The sequence below is a fragment of the Chelonoidis abingdonii genome, chromosome 25 (genome assembly GCF_003597395.2).
Source record: "Chelonoidis abingdonii isolate Lonesome George chromosome 25, CheloAbing_2.0, whole genome shotgun sequence".
In the NCBI taxonomy this organism is placed as follows: Eukaryota; Metazoa; Chordata; order Testudines; family Testudinidae; genus Chelonoidis; species Chelonoidis abingdonii.
In genome coordinates, this window is record NC_133793.1 from 7,698,484 (window position 1) to 7,713,769 (window position 15,286).

Below are 15,286 nucleotides of genomic sequence, written 5' to 3' on the forward strand. Positions count from 1 at the left end.
ATTCCAGATGCATTCAGGCTCCCTCTAACTGTGGGGCCTGGATCCCAAAGGGCTTTCTCTATCTGCACTCTTCAGGCCTTCTGAGGTGGCTGGAGCAAAGGTTTCTGACGAAGTTTTTAATATTCTTTATTCTCTGAGTATGCTCCTAACGATGGCAGGTCAGTGCAAGGCCATTTGCCCTGTGGTTTTCCAAGGTCACTTATTTGTCATGATTGTGAAAAGTAATTCATTCTGTGCTGGCACTGCACACTATGGTAAGAGGTAGGCTATTTTTTCAATATGAGTTTTCAGTTGGATGCTGGAAGGTCACATTTCATCAGTGGTAGCTCCTGCGTCTTATTGTATCCTCTGAGCTGAGTTAGGATTTCTCATTAACTCTTTGGCTTTACCATGAGGGGGCAGACCTGGATCATACTGAAAGCAGAAGTGCTTCTTCCTGCATTTGACTGGAAGAAAGGACAGGAGATGGGGAGGATCACTTCATCCATTTAAAACAAGGGGAGAACATAGGTAGGCAAAATTATTCACACACGGAAACTTTGATAGATGGAATGTAGTTACTCCTTACAATCAGAGCTAGGATTGCCAACCCTCCAGGATTGTCCTGGAGTCTCCAGGAATTAAAGATGAATCTTTAATTAAAGATTATGTCATGTGATGAAACCTCCAACAAAAATTGGCAACCCTAATCAGAGCATCTGCAGTATAACAAATGTCTCCTCTTGCCCAGTCCTGAGGAAGAGCTCTGTTGAAGCTCAAAAGCTTGTCTCTTTCACCAACAGAAGTTGGTCCAATAAAAGATATCTCACCCACCTTGTCTTTTGTCTGTGGTATGTAACCTATCATTTAAATCAGCTTCTGCTAGATGACTAGAGAATAGCTAACGTGACACCATTTTTTTTAAAATCCAGAGGCGATCCCGGCAATTGCAGGCCAGCAGGGCCGGCTCCAGGGCCCAGTGTGCCAAGCGCGTGCTTGGGGCGGCATGCCACTGGAGGCGCTCTGCCGGTTGCCAGGAGGGCGGCACACGGCTCCGGTGGACCTCCCGCAGGTGTGCCTGTGGAGGGTCCGCTGGTCCCACGGCTCTGGTGGAGCATCCGCAGGCATGCCTGCGGGAGGTCCACTGAAGCCGCGGGACCAGCGGACCCTCCGCAGCCACGTCTGCAGGAGAGCCATCCGAGCCGCGGGACCGGTGAGCAGCAGAGCACCCCCGCGGTGTGCCACCGTGCTTGGGGCAGCGAAATGGCTAGAGCCGGCCCTGCAGGCCAGTAAGCCTAACTTCAGTTCCTGGCAAATTGGTTGAAACTATTGCAAAGAACAGACACATAGATGACCATGATTTGTTGAGGAAGAGTCATCATGGTTTTTGTAAAGGGAAACCATGTCTCACCAATCTACTAGAATTCCTTGAGAGGGATCAACAGATACATGGACAAGGGTGATCCAGTGGATATAGTGTACTTAGATTTTCAGAAAGCCTTCAGTGAGGTCCCTCACCAAAGGCTCTCAAGCAAAGTAAACTGTCATGGGATAAGAGGGAAGGGCCTCTCGCGGATCAGTAACTGGGGTAGAAGGCAAGGTGTAGGAATAGTCAGTTTTCACAATGGAGAGAGGTAAATAGTGGTATCCCCCAAGGATCTGTACTGGGACCTGAGCTGTTCATTATATTCATAAATGATCTGGGAAAGTGAGGTGGCAAAACTTAATTATGTTTAGTAATTTGGTATCATCTTCTAGTCCAAAGCTGACTGAAGAGTTGCAAAGGGATCTCATGTGACATCTCCAGCAAAACAGACTGTGGCACAACAGCACATTTCACATCCATGACATGGGTTTCGAAGACTTATTTGACACCGTTTGCTGGATGCCTGACAGCTCACAAAGTTAACAGCTCCGCACAGTGCAAAGTGAGGGGAGGCTGCTCACTGTGGGAGCTCTAATGCACAGACTAGCTCCAGGAACAATCAGTCCATGGGGAACTTCTCTGAACAGGAATATTTCCTCCCTGATTGAGCGAGGACAAGTAGCAGGGGCCCCGAGCATTTATGTGCATTGAGAGCAATCGGAAGGGACTCACTTCCAAAACAGGTCTGTCTGACCCATATAATTTTCTCTCTCTCTCTGTCTCTCACACACACACACACGTATGTCAGATACACACCTGAATCAATGTCACGGCTGAGCCACCAGCTCAATACACCACTGGCCACTTGCTTGACGTCTGGGATAGGGAGGGTCTGTTACATTAAAAAGACACTACTCACTGTTCCCCCTTTGTTCCTTTCTGTGCTTTCCCCTCCATGGCACGGCACCGCTGACTCAGGCAAGGGTCACATGGATGCAATTAGAGGGTATTCAACTGGACCAATGCCAGCTTGATATATCCAAGAAAATAAAAGCACCATTTCAGGGAAGAGGGGTCTTGCTTTGATTTGAGTGAAGGTATACTGCCTTATGTGTTATAGAAAATAATAATGCCAAGAAACGTGCACTGGGGCAGTAGAGAGCCTGTGGCTAGGACGGCTGGATGTCTTTGGTTGAGAGGAATGGTTCTAGTCTCTCAACCCCTTCTGTGGAAACAGGTCCTGGTTCTCATAGACTCCATGGCCCTCTGGTCACCAGCTCACACCAACTGCCCTTCCTATGCTTCTGTTTTGTATAATAGCACTTCCTACACCCATTCTGGCCACTTCTGAGCACTCTCTTACTACTGCTGCTTCTTAGCTGATTGCAGCACAAACAGAATAATAATAATACTTAGCTCTTATATAGATCTTTTCATCTCTTCCTATTTTACAGATGGGGAAACTGAGGTACAGTGAAGTGACTTGCCAAAGGTCATATAGCAGAGCTGGGAATAGAACTCAAGAGTTGAAGTTCACTCCCCTAGTCACTAGGCCACAGTTTCAAAACCATGAGAGCGAAGAAGAGGTGAGACAGGAGCAGCGCTTGAGAATGCCAAATAGTGTTCCTCACTGCCCTAGAGCGGTAGGGATTGAGAGGAGACTCAGATGTACGGAGTGAGCAGAAGACAAAGAATCATCATCATCCTTGGCATTTATATAGGAACACACAGAGGGGAGACAAAGGCAGAGAAAGCTTTCAAGAGATAGAGGACATTATAGGGGCTGATCAAAAGCCCATGGAGTCAGTGGAAAGACTGCCATTGACTTCAGTGGGTTTGGGATCAAGTCCATGCAGAGAACATGGCGATAAAGAGCAGAGCTGAGCCTGGGGAACAGGCTAGAAATTTTAATTAAGGATCTGGATGTTGGCAAAAACAAGAAGGAGCTTGGGGTAAAGAATGCATTCTTCCCCTCCTCCCTTTATGGTAATGGATTTTCATACGGGGAGGGAGGATTGATGGCTGAAGAGGGGAAGAGAGAAGGAAGGGCATCCTTCTCCCTTATATTTCAGCTGCCAAGCCCTCCCCTCCATGACAGTCATCACTTTGGAAACCTGCTCCCTTACTCTGTAATAATGCTTCCCTGGATGAGAAAGGTCTGTCTCTCTCACAGACATCTGAATTATCTACATAGGGAATCCTAAACAGCAGCTAGCAAAGGAATTTTGCATAGTAATGTCTGATAATCTCTCCTGAAAACATTCTGATAACAGCAATGATCTAAGCACAGGATCAGGCAAATGTTTCCATGAATCAAGTACACTAGTGACACTTGGGAAGGCCCTGGTTTTAGGTAAAGGCCGAGCCATGGAAAATGAAAATGTGGACTGCACACAGTATTGGGGTCTCATGTACAGGAAGTCCTGTACTGGGATAATTCTATGCAGCAGGAATGCGTACTGGGTATCTCAGTGTGTCAGTTCAGAGGGAGATCGGGAACCATTACATTTTCATCCAACTCGTCCCTCAGGGTTATGTGTTTTGAATGAGCCTGTTACACACAGTGTCAAGCTCTCCATTTTTAGAGATCAAGAGAATGGGGTTGGCCAACGGAGAGGAACCTCCCAACTGTCCTGGCTGTTCACAGCAATCCTGAGGGGGGTTGAGCTCAGTTATCAAAGGACAGTTTGTGTGCGTGTGGTGGGTCGTCTCAATTATTCACCAGCACGTCTCACCTCACTTAGACCATGTCAAACAACATGCTGAAGCTGGGAGAAAGTCAGTGTTGGAAAGTCAAGGTGTGGGAGGGAATATGTTTTCTTGGACCAACTTCTGTTGGTGAGAGAGACGAGCTTTCAAGCTGACACAGAATTCTTCTTCAGGGCTGGCCTGAAGACAAGCTCTGCGTAAGCTGGAAAGCTTTCTTGATCACCAGCAGAAGTTGGTCCAATAAAAGATATTCCCTTCCACACCTTGACTTGCTAACATCCTGGGACCTACATGGCTACAACAACACTGCATACAAGTGATAGAAAGTGTCACTGCTCGGGAGCTCTGTGTCTCCAGCAAAGTCAAATCAGTGCCAAGGCTGGTTTACATTCTCCAAACTGCAACATTCAGCTCTACCAGGGCCTGGGCTGGGGAAGGGAAAGGTCTGAATTAGGATAAACCTCACCTACAACCTTTAGTGGAGTTGTACACAGACAAATACATTCAGTTCAATACAAAATCTGCAAACCTGAAATGGAAAAGAGGGAGACAGCGTGATGGGGAGGGAGGGAAGATGACGTGAGGAATAAGAAGGGATGGCAAGGTGAGGAGAGGATCCTTTATCGATCGTTTATTTCTGCAAAGCAGGAAAGAAGCTGTTCATCAGAGCATGCTTTTTGAGCAGTGGCTGCGGATGATTTTTGTCTCCATTAGGATTTTGTCAGGGAGGGATCAGAAAGCCCCAATTTCAGTAGCCCAGGAGCGGCAGAGTCTGGAAGTCCCATTTCTGTTGCCTGGCCCCTGGGGAGAAACATTCAAAGCAGGAGGAGCTGTGTAAGAAGCAGGTGGTACAGGAACTCCAGCAGAGGTGGAGGACAGCAGGAATGTTGCAATCTGGCTGCTTCTAGAGGTGGCATCTCTCAGGGCACCACCCGGTGATGGCACACTGGACATGGCACCTGGGATTGTTGATGTCACTGTGGGTCTAGCCCTCCGGGACGAAGAGGCCATCCTATTGGAAAGGAAGTTTCGGCGGGCTGGCATGATGGCACTAGGAATTCGGCGAACGGGAGCTCTTCTCATGGTGTTGCTTGGATAAGCCACGGGGGAAGCAGTCAAGACAGCTAGACCTGGGAGAGCCTCCCCCCTGGGTATTAGTACTTGGTTGGCGGGGGCTGTGGAATTGTGGAGGAATGACCAGGGCCACATCTGAAAGGGCAGAAGGGAAGTGGCTATGGGCGAAGGCTCCATTTCAGCAATGTAATTATTCAGGTGGGAGAGGAGTCGTAGCCGGATAGGATCAGCACCGTTTTGTCCCTCAAGGATACCAAGGTATCTGACAACTTCAGTGAGGCATTCACGGAAGCCGATACTCCTGTAATCCACAGCCAGGGCGCGGGCATCTAAGAACCCTGTGAGACAAAGACAGATATAGCATCATGTCCATCAAGAGCACAGACATCTGATAGCACTACCCATTTTAACGTAATTGTGTATTTAACCTGAGGACTTTGCCGCCCCATGATACTATTGAAGCAAATAGACAAGCAAGCTTGAAAAAAGAATGTGACTTTACATGAATAAGACTAGCATCTGCAGTTACTCTAGCTAGGATAAAATGATCAGGGCAATCAATGTTCTTGGTTCAGGGCATAAAGTGATCACCAGCTGGGATCAGGAAGTAATTTCCTTTGGATTCTGTCGCTGGCTGTTACTGGAGGCAATACTCTGGGTGTCTTCTGGGATGGCCATTCCTAGAACAGCAGGTTCTGTGGTTTCTACTTCTCAATGGACAGCTTAATAGCACCTCCCTGTGTTTCGAGACAATTGTTTGACTCTGTTACTCAGATTTTATTTAAACAGATGTCCAGCTGAAGGACATAAGACAGTCTCAGACCCAAGACTATTGTCTCTAGAGGGCCCAAAGCCTTGGATTGTGGAGACAATCAGTGAGATATGTGGCAGAGCTCTGACCTTGCCCCCGTGGGTCCTGCACTTCTAGGCGGTTTATGCTAGTCTCAGTGGCTCACTGTGACCCTCCACGTAGCCCTTCTCTCTCTAGGGCCAGGGTCACAGTCTACTGAGCCCTTTTCATCATAGGCCAGCAAGGAGGTTGGGGAGAGAACTCCCACAGTCTCTAAACTGTTAATCCAGTGGCCAGTATATCTGCCTTCTGCTGTACCCAACTGGCCTGGGTCTATCACAGGTACAATAAAATTACCAATTGTTCCTTCAATCTCTTTCCTGTTTGGACTTCCCGAGAGGATGGGCAATAAACCAGAGAATGCAACCAGTGTAGACAAAGTACTGAACCACTTCACATTTTGGGGACCCTGTTGACAACATGTTTCAGCCTCGTAGCAAAGTCATGCTGAGTATTTAAACAATGTTCCTAGACCATGATGTAACTCTGCTAAAGTCCACAGTCTGGTTCCATCTACCCAGCGAGACAGAACTGTGTTTTAGCCGAGTCAGAAGATTACTGTGTTGAAACTGAGATCCTCGCCAGAGTCACTGGGCAAGCGGAGAATGGGAACTTTGCTCTTGCGGAGGATGTGTATCCCCTTGGGTTTTACAAACTGTTAGTTGGCGGGGGGAGAGTCATGCTTCTATGCAGAGTCACTGACCAGACTCCAGGCAGTGCCAGGAAACATATCCCGATGGGATGCGGAGGAGGCAGACTTTGGTTTGGAAGCCAGGCCCATTGGTGAGCATGACTAAGTGTGTAGCCTTGCCCGGGTCTGTGTACATAGCTGTCGCTGTTCTGGGAGTTGGCTGCCTTTTCTGTGGTTACACAGGACACTCTATGTGGCACACCTCAGTCTGCCAAGGCCTAAATGTGAGATCCTGACCCATATGCAGGAGCACAAATAGTAACACAGGAAGTGGAAAGCCTCCCCATGGAAGAGCCGCTTCCTTTCAAAAGCAAACACAAATATTTTCTATAACCTTAGTATTAATGATTTCTGGAGTAAACAACAGGGCGCTGCTCTCGGAGCCAAGGGTGAATTTCCTCCCCTCAGAAGAAATCCTGTCCCCCTGGGGGTCAGTGGGAGGTTTGCCATAGCTTTCAATACAGCCAAGATTTCACCCTCAATACACACGTTTACAGAAGCAGTTCTCACCTGTTCCTCCAGTGGCATGAAGCATTTTTAAATGGTCCACTGTCATTTGCAGGATCTCTGCCTTCTCCAGCTTGGAGGAGCCCTGTGTATTGAAAGCAGGGAGGGGCAGAGAAAAAGAGACTATCAATCCACCATTTTAAAATCTAGGTTTCCATCTTATTAAGGCAGCCAGCTTCAAGGGGGCCTGAACTTTCCAGAAATGGGTAGACGAATAGATTCAGGGTTTGGATTCAGATTCATCTCGAATCAAGTGGTAAGGAAAATGTATCTCCCTTCAAAAGATACTGTGAAGCAAACTGAAAATCTCCATTTCCATTCATCCCTGCTGCTACAAAATGTCTTTTATCCTCCATAAGATTTCCTAGAAGATTTATTACCACCCTATTTTACCACCTACTTATCTTCTGGGGGTGATAATAATTTAGAGCGTTTATAAGGTTTTCAATCTTGAAGAATCCTTAAAGGATCTACAGACTGTAGTTAACAATTACCCGTCAGTGAAATGCAGCCACCTCTGGGGTGGAATGCAGCAGTAGTTGTGTGCCATTGACATTGCATTACACTTTTAAGCTGGGTCAATGAAGAATAATATCTCCAAATGTAGTTGCAGAAGGAATTTAGGAAAACAGAATGGCATTACCCAAGTCACAATTTGAGCATGACTCTTGGATTTAACACCCCAACCGGGAAAAGTATCCTGAGAGGTTTGGGACCTTTAGACAAACAGATGTTAACAGGGGACAAAAAGAAGCAACAATCACATATGCCAGACACGTGACTTGGATTTCAAAAGATCTTTTCACAGTGAATGGGCAGGACCTTGTTTTTAGATTGCATCCAAAAGACAGCAACTGCTTCAGCATTAGGGCAGCATTGACGACAGAGAGAAGAATGCTGCCTACTCCACCTCCAGCATCTCTTTCTACAGCACCAGCTGGTGCTCTTCAGATTTTCCATCCAAGCACTGACCACTGTCCAAACCCTGCTCAGCTAATGGGAGCTAATTAAATTAACGCCTAATGTGGAATTGCTGTAAAAGCAAGATACCCCCCCCAACCATTGAACCACAACCATGCTTTGGACTGCCTGAAGATAATTTACTCTGCTGATATGACTCCTCTACATATGTTTGTTCATAAGCACCAGAAGGTCTTTCCTTTAACATAAGAACATCCCTAGTGGGTCAGACCAAGGATCCATCTAGCCCAGCATCCTGTCTACCGACAGTGGCCAGTGCCAGGTGCTGCAGAGGGAATGAACAGAACAGAAAATCAGCAAGTGATCCATCCTCTGTCACCCAGTCCCAGCTTCTGGCAAACAGAGGCAAGGGACAGCATTGCCTTTCTTAAAACGGTAGAAAATGGTCACGTCTAACATTCTGCACGTACCTGCTTCTCAAAGGCTGTAGGGACTAAACGCCTCAGTTCAGACAGGCTGCTGTTAATACGGTCACGGCGCCGCTTCTCAATGATCTATGAAAGAATTCCATTCAGAGGAGCGTAGCTGGGCCCCTTGGCCCATAATCATTTTTAGACTTCTCCCTCCCATTTCTAGAATGCCTTCCATCTAGGGATCTCAAATTCTTTAACAAGCGTGGGTTAATGGAGCCTCATAGCCCTCCATGGGGTACAGATTGTCCCCCATTTTTAATATCCCCTTTAATATCCACAATTTTAGACAGGCACTTTTAATTAAATAAAATAAATCAGTGTTACCAATGGAGAAACTGAGGCATGGGGGGAAGTGTTAAATGACTTGCTCAACAACACTTGGGGTGGGAGCCCAACCCCTACAGGGTGGATAAAAGGGCCCAACACGACAAGCCGCAGTTGCTGCTGAGGACGATTTCCCCAGTAAAGGCAGGGTGGAGGACAGCTGTTGGGCTACCTTCAGAGGACCCTGTCACCAGGCCCATCACAGGGGACACACTCGGGGGCAGCATCATGCAGCCCTAAGGAGATTCCAGCCAGTGCGGTGGTCCAGGAGGCAGCTCAGGGAGGATGCTGTGACTTAGACAGACCACCAAAGCTAAGTTATGCCTGGGGCCTCTCCAGTCCCCAGAAGCGCCCATCCCTGGTGTTGTAGAATTGGAAACAGAAGCCAGCATCCCAGGATCTTCTTTCCTATACTGTTCTAACACTGCTTCTCCCTCGGGATATGGAGCTCACCCTCGTTAACAACACAGATCCATGAGACAGAAGGGTTAAAACGGCCCATTTCTTTGCTGAAATATAGTTTACTCAGTAATGAGCATTAAAAACCTAACAGCATTCACATGTCCTCAATCTGTGAGTGCCACTGACGGGCACAATATGGCTGCTAGATTTTGTAGCATAAATGCTACTCACCCCTCTCCGCTTCTTCCTGGCTTGTATCTGAGATGTGGTGGTGGGAGAAACAGCTCTAGATACTTGGCTGCATAGAAAGAAGGAAAAAAAAGGGACGGGAAAGGTGTTTCAGATGCTGTCTATTTGTTTGACTTTACACCCACTCACCACATGTGATTTCCCACGTGGAAGGGAGTTTTGAGATTTTTGTACCATTTTAAGCACAGTCTACTTAGAGCTAAGTAAAACGGGAGGTGGCAGGGGGAGCTGGGCAGGTCTTAGGATCTCTCCTCTCTGAAAATGCCCATCAGATTGTGAGAGATTTCTGGCAGGCTGTTCTGCTAGGAGGCATAATTGTCTTTTGGTATCAAAATAGACAGTGTCTACCTGACTTGTTGAAAAAGCAAAGATCTGATTTTTAGAGTCCCTGTTTTACTCTGTTCATGAGGATTTCAGATCTCTTTTATAAACCCGCAGCACTTTATACCGTCATTGTGATAATGGACCCACAACTGCCACTGACGTAAGTAGGAAGTCAGAGTACTCATGCCTCAGGATCAGGCCTGGTGACAGCATTTCTGTGGTTGACCAGGACTTTCCTGGATAATTATTTCCCTGAGAAGAACACTTCTTGCAGCTACATGTTTGCTTCTCCTGTGACAGACATAAAGTTATCCCAGATTCCCCAGGGCAGTACCTGGTTACACAGCAAACAGCTGAAAGGTAAACTTTTAAATGGACAAAACCAGTTGCTCTCCATAATTAGAGGAACTGGAGCACCGTGGAGATAGAGCTCAGCTGTGAGGCAGAAGTAGGTGGGAAATGCCTCTCGTTGTATTACTCCGCACAGTGATCATTGCCTGCCAATAGACAGTCCCTGCAGGCGCTGCTTTTCTGTCCTCCCCAACCGGATGGCACAAGGTGCAGTGCAGAAGCCCAGGAAAATGAAATCTAGAAAGGGAAAAGCTGAGGAAGACTGTTCTTCAGCCCTTTCATCTGCCGGGACCCAAAGGTGAGACAAAAGACCCAAAGTAATGGTGCAGGAAGCACAATACGAGGGGAGGTCAAATCTTTCTCATAAACAACATTTTCATCATCTCAGAGTCACCATTCTGCTTTCTAATGCAGGAGAATGAATGCAGGATAAGAGCAGCTTTGCATGGGACATAGGTACGTTTGGATTTCAAAGGAAAGATATCCTTTATAGGGACAGCCAATTAGAAGATGGACTTCACAGACATGGAACCCATGTGTATGTTTGACAGAGAGAAGCTACAAAAGTCCTCTGCTTGAATGATCTCCCGTGGTCCTAGGGAGACTTTTCTCTCAACCGCAGCTCCTGAAACTGACCAACTGCTGGACTGTTTCGGCCTCTTGAGAAATTTGAAGCAAAGATGATAAAATCTGAACACAGTTTATAACATTCTCCAGTACAGACATCCCGAGGGACCTGAAGAGCAACTAAGAATTATAAGTCTGGAAAGGAGTTTGGGTTCACTCCACCAAACTGTAATATTTTTCAGTTTGACAGAGCATTTTAATAGCAGAACTTTTTAAATAAGTCTCTGTAGGCAGAGTGTGTGCTGCACAGCAGGGCAAACCCTAGAATAAGCATGGTGCATTAAAAGTACCTTTTGTTAGGCACAAAGTGAGGGGTTTCCAGAAGTTGTTTCACTATAATTCTTCTTCTTCCATATGGCAAGAGACATGATTAGTAACATTCAAATAACCAAGTCCAGATTAGTGAGCCAAGGGCAAGATGGCAACCACCACATGGTGCATCTGTTACATGTTATTGATTAACACAATGAATGTCGTCAAAAGGCTACTGAACATGGATTTGTTGATCTCTCAGTATGAGCAGCAATGTTTCACATAAATCCCTCACCATGACAAACTCTTACCTTGAGTACTGTCTCATATGCCCCATATATTTGTAGCCTTTCCACACCTGCTGTGTTTTCCCTGAGTGTATGTGTCTACTGTATTTGTGTGTGTGCATGGTGAGAGGGTGTACAGGGGTGTGCATGTACTCACAGCAAGGAATATTTACTATTATTTGTACTGTTGTATGTGGGATTGTGTGTGTCTATATGGTACAGGGATGTGATTTGATGTGCAGTATGGGTGTGTAGTATGTGTCTCCAATAGAACTCACTAACAGTCAGTCTGAATACAATGACCCTCCATTTGTAGGAAAATAGAAAGTCCCATTTTGTTTGACTGCATTGGTCTTTTCTGGATGGATGGATCTGGCTTACTTCAAAAGGGTTTCTTCCATTCGTCTGACACGTATGAGGAATTTAAGGACATTTGGTCTAAGTTCCTGGAGAACTATGATTGATACATTTCCTGTTGTCTGGCTTGGTCATTTGTGGCATTATTCAGCTGGCTTTTTAATAAACAAAAATAATCATTTTCGCATCTGTGCCAAGGCTCAGCTGAGGATCTCTGCCATTTACAAATATGAGTTAATTATGCTTCACAACACCGACAGCTTATCCCCAATGTCGCACAGCAAATCAGCAGTGGAGCTGGGAATTAAATCCCAAACTCCCAATTTACTGTCCCAAATTACTCCAAGCTCTAGCCGACACTCCCTACTTGGAGGAGTTTCTCTTTGCCTGTTACTTTTCTTACATTAGTACATTACTTAGGTTGTAAACGCTTCAGGGCAGGAACTGTCTTTTCATTACGTGCTAGGTGCTGTACAAACACAATGGGGCCCCTACACACCATCCATAGTATGATAAATAATATAGCAACCATAATGTTATGTTTTACATCTTGCTTTGGAAATACATATTTTCAGTTGCAACAGAGATCAAACCCCTCTCTATGGTTGTTCACTGACATTTATGATTGAGACGGTTCTACTACATCCTGTCCATCAGTGTGTGTTAGACAGAATGGGGTATTGTGCTGTATAGATCTGTGATGTGATAGATTACATGTGCGTTGGGAGGGTGGATTACATACAGATACACTCCAGGGTTGTATTCCTGCTGCATGCATGTGTGCTAAGTGTTTGTATAATGCCACGGTGTATTATGTGTTGGGTAAATTGGTGCAGTGTAACACTGAGTGCTAATATCAGCAAGTACTAATGTTCTCTAGGGCCTAATTCTGTGAAAGCCTGAGCATATCCTGCTGAGGCACCTAGCAAGAGATGCTCATAGAATGAGGCCACGGGTGACTTCTGTATTCAGGATATGAAGCAGTGAAGGGCTTATTTCTCTGGGTGCACTGGGGGATACTGGGCAGTAGACATGAGTGTCCAGAAGCAACCAACAGCAGGATAGAGAAGAAAACAAGAGTTCTTCATACATTCCTCCACTGTCTGTGTCTGCACTGACAGCGCCTGGGCAACTGGCAAACAGAGGACACAGCATGGGAACAGCAGCAGCAAGACTTCCTTAACATACAGAACTGCAGTGATCGGGGACCTTGCAAAGAATGAAAATAGCACCGTAGAGGGGGAAATCGCATAGGGCCAGCTCCTTTTCTTTAACCATCTTACCAAGCTGCAGAGTGCTCGAGCCTGACAGGAGCCCAGAAGCTGAAACTCAGCGAACTGGATGGGTAATATCCATTGCTAACATTATTTCATTTGTACAGTGTAAAAAACTCTTACATGGGAAAACCACAAACCCTCCCAGATTCAATAAAGAGCAAATGAACCTTGGCATAACCAGGCAATGACTGCATTATGAATCCACAGACAGCGTGGCTAGTACAGGACAAACTCACTCATCCAAAAAAAACCAACAAGAAGTCCAGTGGCACCTTAAAGACGAACAGATTTGTGGGTTTTTCACCCATGAAAGCTTATGCCCAAATAAATCTATTCATCTTTAAGGTGCCACTGGACTCCTTGTTGTTTTTGTGGATACAGACTAACACGGCTGCCCCCTGATACTTGTCACTCATCCAAAATTATTTGGGAAGTTTCAGATAAACAGCGCTGCAGAGGATAGAGACTCGCACTTGCATTAGGGGAACACACCTAGCTGTTTCTTGGGGAGCTAGGAGCTCCAGTTAAAGAAGGTTAGATTATTGCTTTCCTTTAGCCATGATGGGAGAGCAGGAAACCAGCTGCATTAGCCAGTTTGGCATTTCCTCCAAGGCTGGCAGTTCACTATCCCTTTGCTGGGGTCTGGGGTGAGTTTCTGCCCCTTTGCTTTTCAGCTGTGAGGTTTATGGTGAGGATTAACCCTGGTCATTAGCCCTTTCCAGCCCCAGAGCCCGGCCCCAATCATCCTCACCCCCATCCTTGGCCATTCTGGGATTAGCCCAAATTTGCAGCAGGGGTTCACCCTGTGGCCCCAAGTGGGTGGCATGACTGAGAGGGGAGCTCCCAGTGCCTGGCTTTGGAGCTGCTGGAAGGACCCTGCTGGGCTCTAAACCCACTTCCCCCGATGCAAAGGTGCTGGAACTAGGGGCGTGGCTGCCCCCCCACCCCCAAGTAGCTTCCATCATATCCAGGGTTCACAGTTTGGTTCAAGGGTTCTCAGCCCTCTCCCCCCAGCCCCACTGTGCAAATTGCTCCAGCCTCCCCTGCCCCAGTGCGTCCTGACCCCCATGCCAGCTGCCCCCCCACCCCGCACTGCCCCCCCAGGTGCTGCCTCGCCTCCTTACCTGTATTCCTCCTCTTTGCCCACGTCTATTGTCCCGTCCGAGTCGGAGCCCGCGCAGGTCTCCTCGCTCAGTCTCTTCATCCTCCGAGACAGCGGCGGGCAAGCTGCCTCCTCTGCACCCTCCCCGCACGTGGGGCTGTGTGGGGGGGAGGCTGTTCCGCACGTGGGGGCGAGCGGGGGTCTATGGGGGGGGGTTATCCCGCACCTTCCCCGCACGTGGAGGCGATCGGGGGTGTATGGGGGGGCTAGAGGCTCCCCCGCACGCGTATGGGGGGAGGCTGTCCCGCACCCTCCCCGCACTCGTGGCGGGGTCTATGGGGGTCGTGGGAGGAGGGGTTGGGAGCTGTCCCACCCTGGCCGGGCGCGGTGCGATCGATCCTGTCTCCGCGGCCCTGCTCCCCTTCTGGCTCTAGGAAGGCAAGAGACACCCCCCTCCCCTCGGCTAGGAAGAGGAAATCGCCCCCCGACGCCTGCGGGCAGCTCCTCCGCCCGCTCCCCTCCAGCCCCGTCTCCCTCTGCGCGGAGTGAGGGATCGCTCGGCTGCTCCGGCTTTCCCAGGTTCCCACTCCCCTCCCTGCCCCCGCCTTCCCGGCCCAGGAGCAGCCTGTGTGAACCGACCCGGGCGCCCCCCTCCTCGCCTCAGTGATTGGTCCCCGCCGCGGTTTAAAGGGACCAGTGACCTCACTGGCAACAGAAAACCGTGGGAAAGCGAACGGCCTGATAAAGCCCTGGCTTGTTGCAGGGAAAAATCAACATCCCGCCCCACACGCAGAGCCGTCGGCGGGGCTCCAGCGGGGCCAGAGTCCTGGGATTCAGATGCAAACCAGCTTGGCCTCAGCTCTGGGCTGTTTTCAAAGGGCTGCGTGGATCAGTCAATGGGCAGAGGCTGGGCCGTTGCTTTCAGCCCTAATCGGGTCATTAGAACAGCCACACTGGGTCAGAGCAAAGATCCGCCCAGCCCAGTGTCCTGTCTTCGAAAGGGATCAATGCCAGGTGTGCCAGAGGCAATGAACAGAGCAGAGAATCACTCAGCCTTCCCTCAGGTCAGGTGCCCAGGCCTGGAGCCCCAGCAGAGACACTCCTAACCCCACCTACCTGCAATTCAGGTCAGGTATTCTTCCCAGCCGGCTCTCCCTGTGCCTT

The 15,286-nt window shown here is 48.1% G+C and overlaps 1 protein-coding gene across 2 annotated transcripts; it reads right to left on the minus strand.

Annotated features, from left to right (window-relative positions):
• Positions 1 to 2,994: 2,994 nt before the first annotated feature.
• HEYL (hes related family bHLH transcription factor with YRPW motif like) lies at positions 2,995 to 14,645 on the minus strand. Of its 2 annotated transcripts, XM_075060755.1 has the most exons (6): positions 14,349 to 14,645; positions 14,145 to 14,295; positions 9,528 to 9,594; positions 8,568 to 8,651; positions 7,180 to 7,261; positions 2,995 to 5,466 (listed from the first exon to the last, which is right to left on the minus strand). In XM_075060755.1, exons 2-6 carry the CDS (start codon positions 14,222 to 14,224, stop codon positions 4,787 to 4,789), a joined length of 993 nt encoding a protein of 330 aa, XP_074916856.1. In that variant the 5' UTR covers positions 14,225 to 14,295; positions 14,349 to 14,645; the 3' UTR covers positions 2,995 to 4,786. The 2 variants fall into 2 exon arrangements, with proteins under 2 accessions (XP_074916856.1, XP_032645488.1); XM_032789597.2 differs by lacking the exon at positions 14,349 to 14,645 and having other exon boundaries at positions 14,145 to 14,320.
• Positions 14,646 to 15,286: the final 641 nt, after the last annotated feature.